Here is a 19,254-nt window from a genome sequence, read left to right as displayed (position 1 = left end):
TAAGACAATCAAACCGAGACTTCATCCGGACCGTCTCAGGTCCTGTCAAATATGGAAGAATCAAAACCAGTGGATGTACCTGGCGCCAAAGGCGAGGATGCCCAAACGGACAGCGAGGCTGCTTTCACTCCCGACCACACCGAGACACAATCCGCCCTCAGCGGTTCTCCTCCTGACCACGATGGTCTTCATACCCCGACCCTTGGTCCTGTGAACTCGGGGAGCCCCAAGCTTTCGAGACACGGGTCCTTCTCCGGCAGCAGTTCCTACCAGGAGGACTGGGACGTTTTCCCGCCCCTCGACCGCATCTCTGTACTCGATCTTCTCGACAACTTTGCTCTCCCACAGCAGCTGGAGAAGTTGCAAAAAGGCTTCTCTGCCCAGACGCAAAAGGTCCGCAAGTCCAGGGATGCATTTAAGAACAAGAGCCAGCACGCGCGTGAGCGCATGGTCGACGAGTGGCGACGACGCGTCCCTACCGCCGACGAGCAGTTAGAAAGATACAGGAAGCGGATGCGCACCAGCGTCGACAAGCTGGGAAAGCAATGGAACGACACTAGGGTGGTCACGATGCGCGAGAAGGTCTCATTCATCTTTGGCGTCATGAATATCTTCGTCAGCGGTCTTCTCATGGGCGGATGGCCCGAGTACTTTCACTTGTGGTACACCGTCCAAGTGCTGTACTTCATGCCTATTCGATACTTCACCTACCATCGTCGGGGATACCACTACTTCCTCGCCGATCTTTGCTACTTCGTCAACCTGCTCCTCGTTCTCAGCATTTGGATCTTCCCTGGCTCGAGACGACTTTTCCTAGCCACCTACTGTCTCGCATTCGGCAATAACGCTGTAGCGATCATCATGTGGAGGAATTCGCTCGTCTTCCACAGTTTCGACAAGGTCACTTCATTATTTATACATATCATGCCTTGCGCAACGCTCCACTGCATAGTCCACCTGTGGCCAGCAGATCTCCAGGCCAGTCGTCTACCTGCCATCTGGGCTCTGAAACACTCCCCTGCTGGCTCAAGTGGAGGCTACGGAAATATCGTCTCTATGCTTGCCTGGAGCTCTGTTCCCTACGCTATCTGGCAGCTTTCCTACTACTTCTTCATTACTGTTCGTCGGCGTGACAAGATTGCTGCCGGTCGGCCGACATCCTTCACTTGGCTGCGCAAGTCATACTCCAAGACTTGGATCGGGAAAGTCGTTCTCTCTTTGCCAGACGCCCTGCAAGAATCTGCCTTTATGCTGATCCAGTACTCGTACGCGGTACTCACCATGCTTCCTTGCCCCCTGTGGTTTATGAGCAGGTATGCCTCGGCGGCATTCCTCTCCATCGTCTTCACCTGGAGCGTATACAATGGAGCGACCTACTACATCGACGTCTTTGGCACACGTTTTCAAAAGGAGCTCGAAGCACTGAGGGCCGAGGTCAAACAGTGGCAGAACACACCCGAAATAGGCGGCCAGTCGCCCCTGATGACGCCGAATCCCGAAGGGTCCGCGCCGAGCGAGCTGCACCTCACAAACAGCCAAGACGGAGCAAGTGGCAACCTCAACTCGGCTTACAAGCACGAGAACACGGTCATGGAAGAAAGCATAAAGGCCGGTGCGCAGTCCGATCGGATTCCGCTGCTGAGCGAAGAGCTCTCGGCCCAGGGGGTAGCCAGTGGGATTGATGGGGGTGCTAGAGACGTGGCCAAGGAGAGAAAGGCAGCAGGGGCATCTTGAGCTGTCACGTTGTGGAGGAAGCCTTCCTAAGAGCTGGGTGCTACTACCTGTTATGACCCCCTTGAATTATGGTTTAAGCGCGAAGCGATCATCATGTCACTACGAGGAGTACATGGTCTGCCTGTTTTGTCTCATCAAATCGATATCCATTGAATATCCGTAAACTCTTTCTCGTCAAGTACTTCTCGCCATGCTACTTGGTTTGACCCCGAAACAGCGGGGCCGAGCTATGGTCTCTCCGTCTGTGTATGAACAAACCTCCCCCAACCTTTTAGCCGGGATCGTGATATTACATTCTGGTGGGCCTTGCACCTCGGAGCTTATCGCCATATCGAGAAAATGAGGTGAGCAAGATTTGTCTTGTCCATTTACGCTTGGCCGAGGAGGGGTTGCCCATATCACCCACCCCTCGACCAATACTGTGTGATAGATGCTATTTGAGCGCTTGAGCCTATGGATGGATAAAGATGACTTCGGCACCTCCTCTTCGTTGAGCAAAACCCCAACCTTCCACGTGTCCCATGCTCTCAAGCCGTTTGAGCTGAGCTGTGTTGTTCGTTTGGCCGTTTCCTCTCATAAACCACCCGCTGTAAAGCCAGATGATAAAAAGGCTTTGTTAAATCATATTCCCCCCAAAAACATGAAAACCCGAGAAACAACAATGTCCTGTAAGCCCCAACCCCCAATCTGAATGACGCCCATTCCATGCACATGATGCAACCGGTAACTGGGTATTTACGTTTCCTCTTGCCCATCAACATTTCCCAAGAAACAGAATTCGAGTGCTCGCTCCATATTCCCGCCTGCCACTAGTCCTGTCCGAAGCCGTTATTGACCCCCCCTCGAGCCAAATGGAAAGGGAGATGTTGGTATAATGTCGTATGCGGAGCCTGCTGCTCCAATCTTCTACCGGATGACGCCCCAGTCAGATAGTCGCCCTCCATCACTATCCTCTCTCGCCCCAGGTCGTCGTCCAAATGCGTTCCAGAATCGTAATGTCTCATCTCCGGCGCCGGTCACAACGGTTCTGCCGTCCGGGCTCATAGCCAGGTAAAGCACACGATACGTGTGTCCAGTGAGACTGACCACCTGCGTCATGGAAGGGTATTTCCATACCACAATCTGGTTTTGACTATAACCGTGCGTCGAGACAATCTCATTGGAGTTCTTGGACCAGGCGATATTGCAGACCTGGCTGCCAGTATCGATCTCGTTGATGACAGATCCGCGGACTGTGTCGTGGAAGATGATGCGTCGATCAGCCGTACCTCCACCCGAAGCCAACAGTCCCCGTTGATGCGGTGACCATGCAATGGCCTTGACAGCTGCCGTGTGATCTGAAAACTTCCACAGCGGTGTCTCGGAAAGCTTATCCCACACCATGAGCTTGTTGTCATTGCCACCGCTGGCAAGCTGGCCGTCTTCGCAGTTCCACTTAAGACCGCAAACCTCCTGCTTATGGCCGACGAGCTTTCGGAGCCACTGGTCGGGGGCCCGCACGTCGCGGTGGTAGATCAGGCGATCGCGAGAGCCAGATGTCAGTATGTGAGTGTTCCAAGCCAGGGAGCCCACTCGTGCCGTGTGGCCTGTCATTGTTCGCAGTCGCCTTGTCTTTTCAGCGTCCCAGATTTGGACGAGGCCCTTGCCGGTCCCGATAGCGATGTGGGTTCCTTTCTGAATCCATGACACGCTCGTTACTGTATCGTCCTCGAGCGTACACAGCTTGTTGACGCGACTTGTCTGAGCATTCCACATGTAAACACTGGACCCGAGCCCGACCCCAAGCACATTGGCACTGCCCCAATCTACCAAGTTGAGGTAGAAATCATCTGCCAAATCAGGCGCGTCGAGAACTTTGTAAGGCACTTTACTGACCGCCCTCGGTTGCCTCCGCGGGCTAAGCAGCATCTGTTGACTGTTGAAGCGAACTGGCGAAAGGCTATAGATCTCGGAGCGAGTGTCGAGATTGGGACCATGCCGGCTCTGCGGTGTCCTTGACGGCGTTAGATGACCCGCATTGCCCAGGTTCCGCGGAGACATGTAGGAGAACAGATTCTTGTGGGGAGTCGATGGCGTTAGAGAGGATGGAAGAGAGTTGGTAGAAGCGTTGTTTGGCGGGGTGCGAGACCTCGTTGAATCTCGAATATTGGCAGAGTGCGATGCAGTGGATAAAGTATGCTCAGGAGACATAGTGGGCGGTGTTGCCTGTGGTATTGAGCCTTCAAAGAGCTCTGCGCGGAGCAACGTCGAGAATGTCCGGTTTGCTTCCTCAGCTAAGAACGGTCAGATTTGTCTCCTTCGGGTGAAGGGGCGTAGATGGCTCACTCTTCTGAAAGTGTAGCTCTCCGTGAGGAGTACGCTTCTTTTGTTTGGACGGTGTCGCTGGAGAGCCATCTTCGTGTAGCAAGTTGAAGCTGGCTTGGAGGTCCTGGCCAGTTCGTGTCGGAATAAATCTGGCAGAAAAGACTTAGTAAATAGTGGTTGAAGTTGATCACGGTGATGTACACCTACCTGTCGCCATTGATTCTCTGGCGCTTCCGATGTGGGCTTGCACCAGGTGTGCTTTCCCTCTGTGATCGGTGGTGCATCTCACGTAGCAAAGCACTGTCGACGGCGTCGGGGTCGAAAGCACTGGATCGAGCTGATTCACTAGGTCTTCTGCTGTGTTGAATCTTGCGCTGGTTTGTATTTTCCAAATATTGGCGGTTCTCGACGAGACCTCTGTCGGAAGGAGGGGGGGGTGTTGCGAAGCGAGTGGGTGTCGCGGTTGCTGAATTGCTTGCATCAGCTACTGGTCTTTTGATGGAACCAGAAGCGCTGAGGGCAGCCAAAGAATCGGTCGGGAGAGTCATCTTGACTTTTTTGCAACAAGCAACGGAGATCGTCCGTGAGAGTTGCGCGAAGAGGCTGAAGTCTAGCGAAGGCCGCTGGGACGAGCGTCGTCGGGGGATGTGGCGGGGAATGATAAAGCACACCAAGCACCGACACCAGTGCGGGCCTCAGAGAGCGGTGGTCGTGTCGTCGCAGTTGAGAGACTGGGGCGACAAAAGCTATTCAAATGATGCGCTCGCAGTGTTCGGAGAACGAAGTCGTTGCTCGAATTATCGGCGAGTCGTCTTGGCCGGTCGGCGCGGCATACGAATCACCACCTTATCCCTGACGGCGGTATTCAAATCGTTGTCATTCGCATGCTTTTCCCTCAGGCGGTCGCAAGAACTCGGGCGCCGGCGACAAGCTTCTGGGATTAATGGCGCAAAACGGGTCGAAAAAAATAATTAGTCGAGAGAGAGAGAAGAAAGAGAAGACAGCAATATGGGCGTCGACGGGTGGTGAAAGGCTGTCGAACGTTGGATTGAGTGCAGATTCGAGATGTCTGAGGCCACGGGGTGCAGGCTGGAGTCGCAGGAAGCGGCAAGAGCCAGCGGCGGAGGAAGGCACGATGATGAGTGGTTGGGCGGGTAGGAAGGTGCAAGGTAATGGAGGTACCAGGTGAGGTAGGTAGGTGCGGCAAGGTCAGTATGTACCTCAAGGCGACAAGCACCGCGGTGGTGAGGTGCAGCGGTTCTAATCGTGACGGGAAGGGGTCCAACAGCCAGTAAGGTGTAACCCGTCCAATACTGGTCACAGTCTAGTATCACCCAACCTCACTCGGGCAAGCATGCCAGGGCAGAACGGGCTGTTGTCGGGGCGGGGGGAGGGGACTCCCACTTAGAGGATGGAAACCACGAAACTCAAGGGCGTCGAGGAGGTTGAACTGGGGGAGTCGCGGCAAAGGGAGAGACGCTATTCTTGTTATGGCTTTAGCGTAGACGGCAGAGCAACAAGAACAACAGCAGCGGTCCCTTCGGCCGCTGTCTGGGTAAGGTACGCGGGCACGCATCACGCACTTCCATTCAGGTACTTTGACTACTATGCACCTTAGGGACTGTTTGGTGGTTTCCAGAGGTACCTTGGTGGTGCACGTTGGCCTTTGGACGCGACTGGCGAGGGAAGAGAAAGGGCGTCTGGCGTGACTGGCGTCAGTAGGTCCCGCACGGCAGGGTGGGGAGGGAGGGGGACAATAACATTGACCGACAACCCAAGGGGGAGGGAACCGGGACGGGGAGACGAGACTGGGGATGGCGAACAACAACAACAAACATCCCGTCCCGTCGCCTGTCGTTCAAGGGTCAGCGCGATCGAATGTTAGAACTGAGCACAGAGTTGATGTTTCTTTTCTCTCCTCTTGCAAAGCCCGTGCAAGCAACATGAGGTAGAACAAACAATCGAGAAAACATATAGAGTAGGTACCTCGACTTTGGCTGTTGACTTTTAATTTAAGTACTTCGTCCAGGAAACTATATCAATAGTTGCTCCTGCCCTGGCTTGCTTGCACATTATAGTTCTATTACGTGTAGATCTCATAACAACACTTCGCCATCACAATATTATGTTGTTTCGACTCGTGCGTGTTTCTTGCCTCTCACTTGTCAAAGGCACCCCTCACTATCAGCCAAGGACTACCTCCTTGTTGAGGGAAAGCCACAATAAGTTTGACAGTCAAGCTTGTCAACTATGAGAGATTGAAGCAATTGCTCTGAAAGTATGCACGCAATCTACGTTTTCGAACTCCCTACGGTATTAATCATCATCCGATGCGGTTTCAACTACGCTAGCCACGCTGCGTTATCGAGACCTAAGTAGGCTTTGGCATGAGTGTTGATTGAGATTGGGAAACGTCCTCGCACCCACCCACAGTCAGAGACAAGAGAAGCTATGCAAGGCACAGATGGGACGGTACGGGACGAGACAAGACCAAAAATGGGATGGCAGTCGCGATGAAACGCACCTTGTTATCTACGTAAACGTGAGTTGGCGTTAGTTTTGGATGTTTGTGTATGGATAAAAGTATGTCTTCACGCTTTCCCCTCTTCCATCGCGCTTCCATAGTACTTGGGATTCGGGAAGAACATTGTCGCGTCGCCAGTCTCGTCAAAAGAAAAATAAAGGCCGTGTTGCATTCCAGCTAACACGATTCCCGCCTCCCTTGCGCAAAGAGGGGGCTGGGAGAATTGTTTTTGTTTGTGTTTTTTTTTTTCTTTCTGGTCAACCTAAGCTAAGTTTCAATGGTCCAAATTCGGGCCATTGGGCACCTGCCGCACCTTGCCATTTAGCACCCTCGGGAACTCACAGCCAGTCGACACGTGCTGGGCGCTCTTGTTTTGGCCCCTTGAGTGGGGACCTACGGATACACCAGGCCAAAAACTAAAAGAAAACCAGCCTCCGCGGTGTCGCAGAAGCCAACCGATGGAATCTCGTAAACAATAGCGGTGGCCGTCAACTATTCATCCTCCAAAAGCCCACAGCAGGATTATCGTCGGCCGTGTCTTGCTAACATGATGAGGAACTGAGCGCAGGATTCAGGAGACTCATCCTCGATGCTGGTTGATTTTAGTTCCGGGTATGGAGCTCAAACGCTCGAGCAAAGGTCCCTTGCCTTACGTCATTGAACGCTGAACAAACGGACGAAGATAAACAATGGTGGCCAGCTATAGCTACGCGATGCGACGCGTTTCTTCGCGTAAAGCACTCTCGCGCTTCCAAAAAGGGGTTGCACGACCTGTTGCTGGACAGTTTCGATATGCGAATGCGCACTGTCACTTCCCACTGTAAGATAGGTATGTATTAGATAAGCAAGCACGTGCTGCTCTGGACTAGTCTCAAATGCTTACATAAGGTCGAAGCTGCACTGGAGCTTTCGTAGACTGACAGGCAGTGACGCTCCAAATCCCGACCTAAATGCAGGAACCTTGAGCTGATCTATGGATACGGATAGCTGGCTAGGTTATCATGTCGTCTAAACCCTTCCAGCGTTCCTTCATGCACAACACTCAATAGCCCAGCACCCAAACCTTTCGCTACTTGACGATCCATACGCCGCAGCACGCACGGCGCACTCTCAACCCCCACTCCCCTGCAGAAGAGCTGATCAGGAAATAGCCTGATATTATCCTCAGACTGTTACACAGGATACACGCCTTTTCGGGACAGAGGCTCCTCGAGTGCCTGCCGCCAATCTTCCCAAATTGACATGCGGCTTTTGACTCGTTGGCCACATGCAATGATCCAATCCCAACAAGCAGATCCCTCTCAATCCCCGGTTCCTATGGGGTAACCTGACATAACTGCTCGACCGAACTCTCGGAACCCCGCCAGCCGTTCACAGCTTGTGTGAAGCTACCTGCTACTTGCTCCATCGAACAAGGCAGCTCCCCGGCGGAAATCATCTCTCCCCGCTTACACGAGCTGTCAGGGCCAAAAGCGAGACGACAAGTACAGACAACGGCATACAGAGTACGGATACAGATAGAGTTTGCTTGAGGCTCTTGGATCAACGGCTCTCGCCTTGTTTACAAAGCTATTCCCGGGATACTTACACTGACGGAAGGGGTCCAAAGGAACGTGGGAAACTAAGCAATCTCCGGGTCCTGTCTTTTTTCGCATCCTTGTCCGAGAAACCAACAGCGCTTTAGCCATGACTCCCGGGAACCCTTGAGCCCCTTCGTCAGGAGGTAATGATACGTATTGCTGGCTGTATCCATCCACAACCAGAGAGGGCGTGTAACCTTCGCCCACCGTGCGCTAGAACAGACTCGGCTCTCATTTTGGCTGTGGCTTTGCGCTGACAGTGACAGACAGCGTCATCCCTGATTGCAATGATGACTAGGTACACCCGCCACTCAACACTAATCCGTACTGCAGTAATATTTCGTGCCGTCCACAATACTGGCACTCCTCCTTCCGAGGTTCGCAAGGCCACGAGTCGGCAACGCTTGGTTCCGGACGCATTTTGGTGGGACGTTGACGATGACATACTGGCTGCTGAGAAAATGCCTTTCCGTCACGGTTTTATCTCCTCCAGGCTCCATTACTCATTCAGCCCAGTCTCCGAAGCTCCGGGAGCTGATCTGCTCTTCTGCCATGCCGCTGGCAACATGAGCTTTGTTCCGCTTTGCCGCGTGGGTGTCTTACTTCGGGACCTTGGCGATCTATCTCGCCGCGTGCTCTTTCTATGCAATTCAATTGAGCTATCCGCAGATCGTCGACGAAATATGACCTGTTGTGTTGGAAGTCGATTGCTCGATGCGAGAAGTGATAGCCCTACGGATGCCGAGGAGTCAACCCTCGTGATACCGAAACCCCACGTCCCCCAGCAGCTCAGTGGCGGGACCTCAGAGGCTCGAACAGCATTGATTGACAGAGACGCGGACAAACTCGCGGTACAATATCAGGGAGCCCATCCATCTGTTCCCGATCAGCAAGAGATCGTAATACCGGCAATACATATTCACGACTCAGGTAACGCATTCTGGTTGTTCTCGACCGTTTGTAATTACTCTGTGGTAGCGAATTAATCGTATAGGGAATTCGAAATCATCTCCAGGCCATCTTCGAAAATGATATAGTCCGACCGCCGATTCAGGCTTCAGATCGCAGCTCCGAGGATCGAGGGGATCGAAGAAAGCACGGGCATCGAAGAAATACAGTCTGGCTCCTTTCCGACGGTAAGCTCTGCCATGCTCCATGGTATCGGTCCCAAACATTGGAGCGAGCGATATGACGCGAAGGTTGATTAGGAGATAGTCCCATTTGCTAGCTCGACTGTCAAATGGCACTCGCCAGGCCGTGAGCGCCGCCCTTTTGCCCGATTAGGACACTGGTTGAGGTCCGGGTCCTGGGCCGCAGTGGGGCCGGAGCCGAATTGGTCCAAGTCTCGAAGCGTGGGATTCATGGGGGTCCTGAACTCCTGGACGTTTCTCGGCAAATCCTTGCTGGAGCAGCCTCGAGACTGGAGAAAGCCAAGAGAGTCCGAGTCTGCAACTACCCACGGTTCGCTGAAGAAATCTCGATTCTCAACCCCCAGCATCCCCGTCTTTGCCAATTGAGGTAGCACAGACAGTATTGCTCTCTCCCATCTTCACGCCCAATCCTACATTACCTGGCTATGTACTGTGGCATGGTGCCAGGTGGTCAACAAGACTGCCATAGTCAACCTGCAGTGTATCCGTACACGGCAACCTGAATTCTACAGAGGACCCCAGGCAACTCTCTTGCCGAAGTTTCGTCTTGCCCTTTTCTCGACCATTGCTGTTGCGGCGGACATGGTGAAATCCCACCACTGGGAGGTCACAACTTGCAGCAAGAGGTACACATACCTTAGCATCTTTCACGGCCAGTGCCTGAGTCAAGATGGCAGCAGAAGAGGCAAGCGTAGCAGGGGAGTAAACGGACACGGAGACAGAGAATGGTGTGTACTGGTACATTGTCGAAAGAAGGTAACTATATTGCATATGCACTCTGGTCACTCTACCACCTCCCGAAACTAACCTAATGCTAGGAAGCTGGTTGTGCTTCCCCGTCAAAGCCCGTCTATGATCTATCTCCTGGCTTGACATCGCCGTCTGTTATTTTCTTATTTAGCATGGCTAATACCAGGCCTGACGTCTTGATTGGTAACACTGCAGAGCGCGCGAAACAGTTTTGCAAGTGCCGATTTGGGTCGGAGCATTCATGTCGCCCCCCTTTAGCCTTTTCTTGACATATCAGGATGGCCCTGGCATCGCCGAACCGTTGACAAGAACATTATGGATGACGACGGCTTGGTTCACCCGAACCAAAAAGCCCCCAAAGGCCGTGCAGTGTCCGTGGCTCAGATGAGCAATGGGGCTAACCCCAACCCGTCAGCAAGTGTCTAGGTTCTGCCAGAAAACCAAACAAAGACTGCCCGGCGTCCAGGTTCTGGCCTCTTCAGCCTTCAGAAATCTCTTTTGCAAGGTCAGGAGCTATACTCAGCTCTGCTAGTGGGCGATCATTCTCCGCTCGGCCGTCGAATGGCATTCTTCCATAACCACACATCGTGGGAACCTCCTTCTCGCGCAGACTACTGCAACGCAACGCTGTGGGTTTTCGCCCATTCTTGTTTGATTGCCGCCCATGTTGGCGCCTTGCTGGGGACCCAGCCTTGAAAGAGGGCAGGGGACGGGTTCACGGGTACCTGACGAAAAGTATGTTGGCTCTATCCATATGTAGGCAAATGTGCCTGACATGCCCGCTTGCGCTTCTTCCGCCTCGCCCGTCAATAGTTTAGTATCGGCGTCCGTCGATCTTTGGTCTCGCACACCCTCCTAGCTTGCTATCTGCTTCGTCTCTGCAGAGCCCCTCTCCTTTGATCGCCTCCCCGCTGTTCTATACGGCGCCGTCCTGCTCTCTGGCTGGATGACGTTGTGGGATGCCCATGGCTGGTGCGCCCCACGGCTATCTTCCTTTGACATTTGATGCTCATCCTCTTCTCCTACGATCAGCCTTCGTCCAAACCCAATATAAATCCTTCTTCATTCCCCCAACGCCCGTGATAATGCCCCAATCAACAGATACATCTGCGGCCCGTGATCATTCTGGACCACTCTCTGTATTAGCACTATTCCGGCGAAAGAAGCACATGGCTCAGGTCGCTGCCGCTCACAGCACAAACCACCGCCGACACAGGCACGGTGAACTCACCCAACCTCAAATGAACGGCTACAGCTCTCTCAGTGTCACGTCTCTGCAAAGTCAGAAGCAGCAACAAGTAGACTTTGACGAAGGCGGCGCCGATATTCCTGACATTCCACTGAAGCGTCCAGTCACCAAGATGCATCAGGACCGCCCCTTGAACCCGTCTAGGTTCCAAGAGGCTTGGGAGGATGACGAGGATAGGAACTGGACCGCACATCATGGACATGGGCCCATCAATCCCAATACCATAGCCCCTCGGCCAGATAGAAGGTAAGAGGAGAGATGTATCTATTGTATAAGTCGAGAGCAATGTCGGCTAACACCTCACCAAAGTGCTGTTCGTTCTCCTGACATTCCCCCAAGAGAAAGAGGCAGAGTAAAGTCTCCCGAACCTCTCCACGCTCAGCAGCGGCAAATGTCCTCAAGCCCACCAAGGAGCCCTAGAACACGTTCTTCAAGGTCCAGGGCCAACTCGACATCGTCCTCATATCAAACAAACAATACATCACTCCCAGCTCTGCAGACGAAAGGCGCTGGCGATGACGAGATTCTCGAGCCCTTGGCAGAAGAGGAAGTCGAGCCTGGCTCGTTTGACCTAGTAGTCCCATCTCATGGCGACAACGGACAGTACTCGCTGGAAACCCGCTCCGAGCTTCTCTTCTCAAAAGACCATTTGCAGGCCATTTTTGATGATCACTTACTCCTCCAACGTTTTACCGACTTCCTTCACCATGCCCGACCCGACTCGCTCCCCCTACTGACCTACTTCTTGGACTGCTTAAAAGCACTCCGGGCCATTGCGTATGCCAACGCGATCGCGGGTGGCCTCGACACTCTGCCCGGACACGAATTCTCAATGGCAAACACCGATAGCACAATCAACAGCTCCTTGAGAAAGAAGGCCGAAGCTGCTTTCGACGTGCTTGTTCAGCAAGATCTTCCCGCCTACATAACCCATACTTGGATCCAGACCGTCAGCGTGTCAATCAAGAGGCGTATCACAGGCACTCTTCCGGTTCAGCTCAGAGAAATGTCCGAGGGTTTGGCAGAAGTGTTCTGCTTGACGGATCCTTCGAGAAACGACAACCCCATTGTCTTTGCTTCCGAGGGTATGTATATACATCCTTCTCCTTATCCATGTTCCACATCAGCTGACTGTCACTTACAGAATTCCACCGCACGACTCAATACGGCATGAACTATGTCATTGGCCGCAACTGCCGTTTCCTACAAGGTCCAAAGACCAACCCCTTTAGTGTACGACGTATCCGCGACAAGATCCTGGCTGGAAAGGAGCACTACGAAACCTTCCTCAACTACCGCAGAGACGGCTCCCCGTTCATGAACCTCCTCATGGTGGCGCCGCTATACGATAGTCGCGGCACAGCCCGCTACTTCATCGGCGCTCAAGTCGACGTCTCCGGTCTCGCGAAAGAAAGCTCGGGTCTGGATGCCCTGCAGAACCTAGTCGTCGAGAAGGAGGCCGTCGGCACCATCAACGGCCAAAACCAGCAGCAGCGACACGACAACGAGGAAGAAAAGGACGAGTTTGAGGAGCTCAGCGAAATGTTCAACATGAACGAACTCGAAACCGTACGCAGACGCGGCGGAAACATGCACCGCGTCCCGCAAGATGAAGGCCAGGCCGCATCCTCGACAAACTGGCAAAAGCCACGCATCCTAATCCAGGATGAGTCCTCCTCCGTCCATCAGTCCAACCCAGCTGTGCCTCTGACGAGCGGCAAGCTTTCCGGCGTCTATGAGCACTACCTCCTCGTCCGGCCCTACCCCAGCCTCCGCATCCTTTTCGCCTCCCCCTCCCTCCGCCTCCCGGGCATCCTTCAGTCCAACTTCATGGACAGGATAGGCGGCTCCAACCGTGTCCGCGACGGCCTCTCCCAAGCCTTCGCCGACGGCCACGGCGTCACCGCTAAAGTCCGCTGGCTCACCAAGTCCAACAGCGAAGGCCGCGTCCGCTGGATCCACTGCACGCCCCTGCTGGGCAGCAACTGCGCCGTAGGTGTCTGGATGGTCGTCCTCGTCGACGACGAGTCCGAGGCCGGCATGAAGCGAGGTAATCAAGCCCCGCCCGTAGACGGCCGGCTCCGGAGAGCCCCCGGCATCGCGCAGCAGTTCCAGCAGCAGCAGCAAGCCGGGTCGCAACACCGTCCCTCCGTCGACGACAAAATGTCCCTCTCGAGCTTCGCCGCCATGAACCGCGCCCGCGACGAGGTCCAAGTCGATGCCCCCGCCGACTTTGACGTTGACGTCCCCTCCGACCGCCCTGGCAGCCGCGCCAGCCGCGCGAGCAAGTCGAGTCGGCTCAGCCGGGGTCCCGTCAGTGCGCAGCGTCGACCTCTAATCCCGGGCGGTTTCGATGACCCCGACGGAGGGCCATCCCGGCCTGCGTATACTGTAAGGCTGGAGGAGGATTAGTCAGTCATAAGCCTTGTGCTCAATTTTTCTGTTTGTCCCTTGCAAAGTTCTTTGCTTTTCCCTGGAGGGGCGGTGTCCCGGAGGTGCCGTTGATGCTGATCTACTTGATACCATTACAATTCTGTGCATTAATTTTAGCCTTGTTGAATTGGAAATCCTCGCTACAGCGCTGGTATAAATCTCATATATATCTGACGGAATTGGAGGAAAAGAGAGAGCAGAATGATAATAAATTAATCTTACGTCACAAAGGAGCAGCCGCTGAACTGCATTTCTGGCTCAAGTGTGATCAAGCTGTAAAGCGAAACTTCTCGTTTTTGACAGCAACCAGCTGATTGCATGTAAGCAAAAAGTAGCCACATTCGCCATGTAAGCAACCCTAAACTGGACATTGCGCCCTTTTCGATCATCTATTTACCCGCCCCGGCCCTGCGTAATAATGCGACGTGACCTAGCTTCCCGTAGGGGTTTCTGAAGTTTTTGCAGTATCACGTAGCATGACTTTCAACCGTCTTGACTTTGAATCTTGTGTCCTGCCATCTGGTCATTGACTTTGCGTCGCAACAGAGTAGAGTCTGAATGGAGTGAAAGTTCTGTCTTCAAAATAAGAACTCTACTGTCTGCTCTTAGCATTTCCTTCCCTTCGTAGGTGCAATGATACCTGCTCAGCCATGGCTCTTCGTGTTTCATCGACTCGTAAAATTCATGTAGTCTAACAAGTTTGCGAGCGCTGGGAATCCCGCCAAAGATCCCGGATCTACCCAAAAGCACGCCGTTGATTTCTATCGCCCGCCTGACCAAGACCTCAAAATCCAGTATTAGCCAAACTCTGGGAACGTGAGTAATCCGCCTCTCGAACCCGCAATGGCAGTAACCACAGTCGCCCCTGTCAGACCTTCCATTCCGTAGGGCACGTTTAAACGTACTCAAGCCTGTGCAGCGCCGGCTTGCTCCAGCAGGCGTGCCCGCCAGCTGTTGCACACTTCCTCGAACCCTCCGACGACATCTCCGCATACGCCCGCGCACTCGCGATTGGCCAACCTCTCGCTCCAGTTACCTCGGTTGATCCACCTCTCACCCTCCTCCCGGAGCTCTTCTTCCCTCTTGATCTCGGCTACCAGCTCTTTGGCGCTCTTCAACCGACGCGTGGCCGTTGTAGTCGTTTGCCTGGACATGTGAAGTGTGTCTGAGAGGTAGTTGAGGCTCTGGACGAGGTCCGAAGTGAGGGTGTGGAGGGCTGTGAGGGAGTCGTAGGCTTTCGTTGTTGGTCGCGGCATCGATTCGGATAGCTCGATCAAAAGGGGTAGCAGCTCATCGATGGTCTCCGAGTCCGGCGGTGGCACGAGTGGAGAAAGGAGCGGGAAAGTCAAGTTGTGTAGTTGCCGAGTCTGATGAGTTAAGTGGGTAGTAAGGGCCGAATGAGCGGTGATAAGTCTACTTTGGTTAGTCAATGGCCGCAACTGCGGGTGAACCGTCTTGAACTTGCCTTGTCGCACTGCCCTCGACGCCGGCTTGCGAGCCCAAGTCTCTCAAGCCCTCCGTTACCCGGCTGAAGACACCATCCGTAGGTCCTCCATTACTCTCAGTGCCCCTCCTCGCCAAAGACTCGACGGCATCCATCTTGGCAACGAGACTGGGCAGCATGCCGGGGGAGTCAAGGTCAGACTCTGATCCATATTCGCTTCCGTCATATTCACTCCCGCTCCGTCGATGACCGCGTTGAGCGGCTGGTGGTGGCCCCAGATTGAAGTTCTTTCCCTTGCCGCCGGCTTCGCCGAGACTTGCAACGTCGACCCCGCTGTCCCTTATTCCTTCAAAGGTGGCTTCTTCAACATTAATGTTTGGTGTCCCACTTCCGTTGTTCTCGTCGTTGTTTGTCTCTTCCTCGTAGTATTCTCCTTCGTCTCCGGAGTCGGAGAAGGCGTCGGCCAGTTCATCTGCAAGATTGCCTAGCCCGTTGCCTCCGTCCATGCCTCCGCTCGCATATGAGATATCCAGGGCGTCTTGGTTGTTGAAGCTGCTGCGCAAGGGCGTTGCGGGATCGGCGGAGGACCTGGATGTTCGTCTATTCTGAGGGGAGGAGTTGACGCTGTTGTACTGGTACGAGCCGTCAACGCCCGAATGGTTGCGCGAGTGTCCCGGAGTTTGGGGCATCTTGACGGTGTGACGAGGGAAAGTTGCGATCGGTCGGTCGGCGAGAACAGCGGCGGACGTGTTCGGTGAAGCCGTCCAAGCAGCACTTTATGATGGGAAAAGACCGAGTCGATGACGCTCCGCAACGTAAGTGTGCTGGCAGCCCAAATAGTCGAGTATGAATGCAATGTTGTTGCTTGTCTGTCCCGGGGTTGCTGGTGCAGTGATAAACAACAGGGGTTGTCGCATCAAATACACGGCAAGGAAGATCCAGGTGGAGATGGGTGCGGGAAGCGTGTAGAGACGGCCTGGCACCAGGAAAACAGCAGTCGTGCAAAAAATGGGCTACCTAAACAACAGTCTAGGCGGAGCAGAAATCAGTGTTGGCGGCCCATCCCATGCACACAAGTAAGGGAGTGCTGTGTATTGGCCTGGTGGCCGTGGGCGAGGTTGAGATTATCACTGGTTTTATTAATTTCAGAGGCGGGCTGGCATCGATTGGGCGCCAGCGGTCCAATTAATGCAATCCGGCGGGCTCTGCTTTGTTGTTTGGTTTATCAGAAGAGGGATGGATAGAGACTACCTATGTTGTAATGAGAGAGAGCCCTTGCGCCTGTGCGTTACTCACTGGGCCTTTGGCTTCTGGTGGTGGAGATGGGCTCAAAGAAAACTCCGGGAAGAAATGTTGTCGAAGAGATGAAGATCATACTCGTCTTCCTGTGGCGCCTCGAGGCTCCTCAGGTAATACTGCCGACGGACCCCTACCTAGTGCTGTGTCTCAGAACTTTGACCGCTGACACTGAATCTGAATCTATCCGGAAGGGGGAAGTTGTCACTCCTGCTGATACAGGCAGTGGCAGACGTGGTCCCTGCATCTGGCCGATGTATCTTTCACCTGCTTCAACTGGGAAAATATACTTGGCAGAGATGCACGCGCCGGAGCCTCAGTCGGCACAAGAAAATTAAAAACACGCTCCCGTCTTTCGTGCTTCCCCTCCATTCGCTTCCAGCCAGACATGGAATGTGGTGGAGTCAGGCCCTTTATCGTCCCTTATCTGGTGCCACCGAACACAACCTGGACGCCGCAAGACGGCTCCGAAAAGCTCCTTCCCCGTTCCACGGCAGCTATTGATGAGGCAGTAACACCGATTTTGACTCGACCTCCTGCCTTGAAGCTTTGTTTGAGTACGTTGTTCTCTTGAACCGTCTTACACTCTTTGCCGCTTGGTACAGCTCCTTTACGATTGCCATCTCCCGACATCAACCCCTCCCTTGCCGCCTGGAGCCCCCCTCCATTCTTGAACTGATCGCTGGCCGCGCATTCACTTCGGCGGCCATGGCAACCTTTCGCCGCTTCCGTCCTGACGATGTCAACAAGTTCTCTAAATGCAACCTCGATCCTTTGACCGAGACGTATGAGCTGGCCTTTTACCTCCAGTACCATGCCAAATGGCCAGCCATGTTCCAGGTGTGCGAGGACATGAACGGCAATATCATCGGCTACAGTATGTTTGAGAACACAGCTACGCTTTGCTCGACTTGTCTGACTTATGCTTTAGTCATGGGCAAGCTGGAGTCATCGCCCGACGTCTACAAATATTCCGAACACTACCTTCCCTGGCATGCCCACATCACCGCTCTGACCGTTGCGCCAGAAGCGCGAAGACTGGGTATCGGCAAGATTCTCTCCGAACAGCTAGAAGCCGCAGCCGACGCCAACGATGCCTGGTTCGTTGACCTCTTTGTTCGCACGAGCAATCACAAGGCAATTACATTCTACAAGAGCATGGGCTACAGCGTCTTCCGCGTGGTGAAAGATTACTATGGCGACCATGCTACAGACCCTACCCGAGACGGCGAGGATGCTTATGACATGAGGAAGCCAATGAAGAGGGACGTCAAGCTCGAGCATATTAGAGACGATGGGGAGAAGCACGAGGTTGACCCATCTGATGTCTGGTGAAGAGCAAACAGCCCCAATCCTAGCAAAAAACCCCGACTATCATTTCCTCGCAAGCCTCGCCGAGCCGTCTGTGGCTCATAACCACGCTCCATCGACTTGATAGACGCTCCCGCTCACGAACGAGCTCTCTGGGCCGAGCAGGAAAGCAATGACGTTTCCGCACTCGTCAGCAGTGCCCTGACGTTGAAAAGACGTTGGCTCGTCAAAGGCGGCGTCGGCTGCGCGATCATGAAATTTCCAAGCCTTCTCCATCAATGGTGTGTAGATGGCGCCGGGAGCAACGGCGTTGACTCGAACCTCTCGGGCACCGTTCTCGTTGGCTGCCGCTCGAGTGAGCCCTATCACGCCGTGCTTACTAGCATCATATGCGCCATGTTTGGCAAAACCTATCAAGAGCTAGTCAGACGAGGGAAGCTTCGCGAGTTTGAGCAGTAGGAAGATGCAGCGTACCCTTGATGCCATGAATCGAGGCCACGTTGACAATGGAACCGCCGTCCGCTATGTTTCTGAGTTCCGCCCTGAGACAGTACATGCAGCCTGTCAAGTTGACAGCAATGATCTTATGCCACTCGTCGTCTTCAAGATCCGCGACGGCTCGAATGCCGTGGTGTTTGCCAATGACGCCGGCCACGTTTGCAGCGCCGTCCAACCGCCCAAACTGCTTTAGTATGCCATCTATCCAGGTCTCCACCTCGTTCTTCACGGACACATCGACTTTTGTCACCGAAAAAGGCGTCTGTTGCTCCGTGAAGTAGGCATTGGCTTGTTCAAGAGCTTCGGGGTCGATGTCTGCAAGGCACACAGTGGCACCCCGCTTTGCGATGATCTTAGCCGTTGCAAGGCCAATACCGCTGGCCCCCCCAGTGAAGGCGTATACTTTTCCGTCAAGCGATGCCATTTTATCAGCAGTACGGTGTCGTATCAGAAAGATAGTGCAGGCGAAGACTGTCTGCGAAGTTTGAGGAAGTTCACGAGCGCATGTCGAGAAATGGCTCTTGGTTGTAGAACAATGCAAGGTGTCCCGCGTTTTCTACGCAGATCCGCGCCCAATCATGTCTTGTCAACCTAGCTAGATCATCTGTGTTCGCATGAAGTTGACCCGGCCCGACGCGGGTGAGATTTTTGGGCAACTCCCCATAACAAGATGAATGATGGCCAGCAGGAGATGGCAAAGTCTTTGAGGAGTCCAGCAACTAATACCACATTTGTTCTAGAGAGGTAGAATATGCAAGGCGCGCTATTGCAATGGAATCACACTTGCTATTTTGGCTCGATTTCATGCGGATGCCATCCCTGTAGTTGGTAGCGTAGTGTGTGTACATTGTAGGGAGATTGTCGTTTAATCTCATCAACTTTTGCTAAGGCTTCCATCCAAACTTCGCCTAAATTGGAAAACGTGCAAACATAAGATGGCGTTGGGGGCTCCCTTGACTTGTGCTTCCAGAAAGTTTACA

At 53.7% G+C, this 19,254-nt stretch overlaps 8 protein-coding genes across 8 annotated transcripts; 3 read left to right on the top strand and 5 right to left on the bottom strand.

Moving 5' to 3' along the window:
* Nucleotides 1-51: 51 nt before the first annotated feature.
* CCOS01_08645 (F-box protein) lies at nt 52-1,734 on the top strand (the record flags this gene model as incomplete). Its single annotated transcript, XM_060456806.1, has 1 exon — nt 52-1,734. The coding sequence occupies one exon, from the start codon at nt 52-54 to the stop codon at nt 1,732-1,734; it is 1,683 nt and encodes a 560-aa protein (XP_060313080.1).
* Nucleotides 1,735-2,640: 906 nt separating this feature from the next.
* CCOS01_08644 (WD repeat domain-containing protein) lies at nt 2,641-4,586 on the bottom strand (the record flags this gene model as incomplete). Its single annotated transcript, XM_060456805.1, has 3 exons — nt 2,641-4,007; nt 4,060-4,187; nt 4,246-4,586. The coding sequence occupies 3 exons, from the start codon at nt 4,584-4,586 to the stop codon at nt 2,641-2,643; spliced, it is 1,836 nt and encodes a 611-aa protein (XP_060313079.1).
* Nucleotides 4,587-7,216: 2,630 nt separating this feature from the next.
* Nucleotides 7,217-8,355, bottom strand: CCOS01_08643 (uncharacterized protein; the record flags this gene model as incomplete). Its single annotated transcript, XM_060456804.1, has 4 exons — nt 7,217-7,380; nt 7,446-7,508; nt 7,895-7,957; nt 8,151-8,355. Coding segments are annotated over 4 exons (495 nt in total), but the record flags the coding sequence as incomplete, so codon positions are not given.
* Nucleotides 8,356-9,346: 991 nt separating this feature from the next.
* Nucleotides 9,347-10,037, bottom strand: CCOS01_08642 (uncharacterized protein; the record flags this gene model as incomplete). The annotated part of the gene is made up of 2 exons (XM_060456803.1): nt 9,347-9,646; nt 9,750-10,037. 2 exons carry the CDS (start codon nt 10,035-10,037, stop codon nt 9,347-9,349), a joined length of 588 nt encoding a protein of 195 aa, XP_060313077.1.
* Nucleotides 10,038-11,212: 1,175 nt separating this feature from the next.
* On the top strand, nt 11,213-13,704 carry CCOS01_08641 (uncharacterized protein; the record flags this gene model as incomplete). The annotated part of the gene is made up of 3 exons (XM_060456802.1): nt 11,213-11,538; nt 11,602-12,377; nt 12,437-13,704. 3 exons carry the CDS (start codon nt 11,213-11,215, stop codon nt 13,702-13,704), a joined length of 2,370 nt encoding a protein of 789 aa, XP_060313076.1.
* A 926-nt stretch (nt 13,705-14,630) lies between these two features.
* On the bottom strand, nt 14,631-15,858 carry CCOS01_08640 (uncharacterized protein; the record flags this gene model as incomplete). Its single annotated transcript, XM_060456801.1, has 2 exons — nt 14,631-15,092; nt 15,166-15,858. 2 exons carry the CDS (start codon nt 15,856-15,858, stop codon nt 14,631-14,633), a joined length of 1,155 nt encoding a protein of 384 aa, XP_060313075.1.
* Nucleotides 15,859-17,173: 1,315 nt separating this feature from the next.
* CCOS01_08639 (acetyltransferase) lies at nt 17,174-17,800 on the top strand (the record flags this gene model as incomplete). Its single annotated transcript, XM_060456800.1, has 2 exons — nt 17,174-17,342; nt 17,397-17,800. 2 exons carry the CDS (start codon nt 17,174-17,176, stop codon nt 17,798-17,800), a joined length of 573 nt encoding a protein of 190 aa, XP_060313074.1.
* A 75-nt stretch (nt 17,801-17,875) lies between these two features.
* CCOS01_08638 (short-chain dehydrogenase) lies at nt 17,876-18,698 on the bottom strand (the record flags this gene model as incomplete). Its single annotated transcript, XM_060456799.1, has 2 exons — nt 17,876-18,186; nt 18,251-18,698. 2 exons carry the CDS (start codon nt 18,696-18,698, stop codon nt 17,876-17,878), a joined length of 759 nt encoding a protein of 252 aa, XP_060313073.1.
* Nucleotides 18,699-19,254: the final 556 nt, after the last annotated feature.

This window comes from Colletotrichum costaricense (genome assembly GCF_030867565.1).
Source record: "Colletotrichum costaricense strain IMI 309622 chromosome Unknown Scaffold_8.1, whole genome shotgun sequence".
Classification (NCBI taxonomy): domain Eukaryota; kingdom Fungi; phylum Ascomycota; class Sordariomycetes; order Glomerellales; family Glomerellaceae; genus Colletotrichum; species Colletotrichum costaricense.
Note: the sequence above shows the minus strand (reverse complement) of the source record. Positions and strands in the feature narration are given on the sequence as shown.